This window comes from Galeopterus variegatus, unplaced genomic scaffold (assembly GCF_000696425.1).
Source record: "Galeopterus variegatus unplaced genomic scaffold, G_variegatus-3.0.2 Scaffold137, whole genome shotgun sequence".
Taxonomy (NCBI): Eukaryota; Metazoa; Chordata; class Mammalia; order Dermoptera; family Cynocephalidae; genus Galeopterus; species Galeopterus variegatus.
The window spans coordinates 140,620-142,322 of NW_007726248.1; the positions used below are offsets into that span (position 1 = coordinate 140,620).

At 59.7% G+C, this 1,703-nt stretch overlaps 1 protein-coding gene across 1 annotated transcript in view; it reads right to left on the minus strand.

The window, feature by feature from the left end:
- The window catches only part of LOC103604875 (taste receptor type 1 member 2), a 23,377-nt gene extending 21,674 nt beyond the window's left edge, over positions 1–1,703 (minus strand). Inside the window, exon 1 of the mRNA XM_008589455.1 lies at positions 1,522–1,703. Coding sequence (XP_008587677.1) covers positions 1,522–1,703 — 182 coding nt within the window. The remainder of the gene's footprint in view (positions 1–1,521) is intronic.

A 1,703-nucleotide genomic window follows, 5' to 3' on the forward strand; every position in this document is an offset into this window, starting at 1 on the left:
CCCCCCCCCCCCCCCCCCCCCCCCCCCCCCCACCCCCCCCACCCCCACCACCACCACCACCACCCCCCCCACCACCACCCCCACCACCACCACCACCACCACCACCACTGCTGCCATCACCACCACCACCACCATCACCATCACCATCACCACCACCATCACCACCATCACCATCACCATCACCACCACCACCACCACCACCACCACCACCACCACCACCACCACCACCACCACCACCACCACCACCACCACCACCACCACCACCACCACCACCACCACCACCACCACCACCACCACCACCACCACCACCACCACCACCACCACCACCACCACCACCACCACCACCACCACCACCACCACCACCACCACCACCACCACCACCACCACCACCACCACCACCACCACCACCACCACCACCACCACCACCACCACCACCACCACCACCACCACCACCACCACCACCACCACCACCACCACCACCACCACCACCACCACCACCACCACCACCACCACCACCACCACCACCACCACCACCACCACCACCACCACCACCACCACCACCACCACCACCACCACCACCACCACCACCACCACCACCACCACCACCACCACCACCACCACCACCACCACCACCACCACCACCACCACCACCACCACCACCACCACCACCACCACTACCACCACCATCAGCACCATCACCATCATCAGACTCCCCACCATCGTCACAGGCATCAGAATATCCAGCATCATGCCTAGTGCCACCACTAGCACCACCACCCTCACGCTTCTCAGGCCAGCACATGTTCTTCCCCAACATCACGTAAATGGCGCATTTTTTATAGTCCACACTTGATCATCTTGTGCACCCTCCTTTCTTCCTCCCCGTCTCCAAGAATGCCTTCACTCTCTCTGAACGAGGTCACTATTTTTTAATCCCAGGTTGGTTCCAGTGTCCCAGCCTTCATGCTTGCATGAAGATGGCCCACCCAGTCCTCAAGTGATGCTGCCATCCCAAGAGGCTCACGGAGGAATAGGAGAAGAGGAAATCCCCTCCAGTCCTGGAAGCATCCCTACCCACCCAACCACAGCCCTTGGAAAATGCAGACCTCCCCCTCCAGTCTGAGAGCCTGCTACAGAAAACACGTTCTGCCTCCCAAAGGTGCAACAGCTGGTTTCTAGACCGGGCCTTGACTTGGACTCATTGGGAGTCGTCCAGTTGCCAAAGCAGATGGGGTGGTTTTGATGGTCTCTAGGCTCAAACAACCTATAACTCTTTATAAAGAGACATGACATTGAGACCCAGGTTTCAGAACACAATTGCCAAAGATTTTGGTAATATGGACTGTGTGGGGCCTCCCTGGCGGCCAATGGGGTGGATCTAGAATAGGGGGTTTGGCAATGAAGGAGGAGGAGTGTTATGAGGCCTTAGTCCTGGCCTGGCCCCCCAAGGACCAGAGGACCAGCCTGGCTTCCCATCCCCCCACCCTCCCTGCCACTTCCAGCCTCACACTGGAGACTCACTCCTTGCACTTGGGCACCTGCTGGTAGTTGAGATGGACAGTGCCCTTTGCATCAGCATGGAGGCTGAAGAGGCCACCCAGGAGGTAATCCCCAGCCAGGTAGAAGTCCGAGTTCTCAGCTGGCTCAGCCAGGACCTGCAGCAGGAGGAACAGGGAGCAGACCATCCTTGCCCAGGGCCCCAT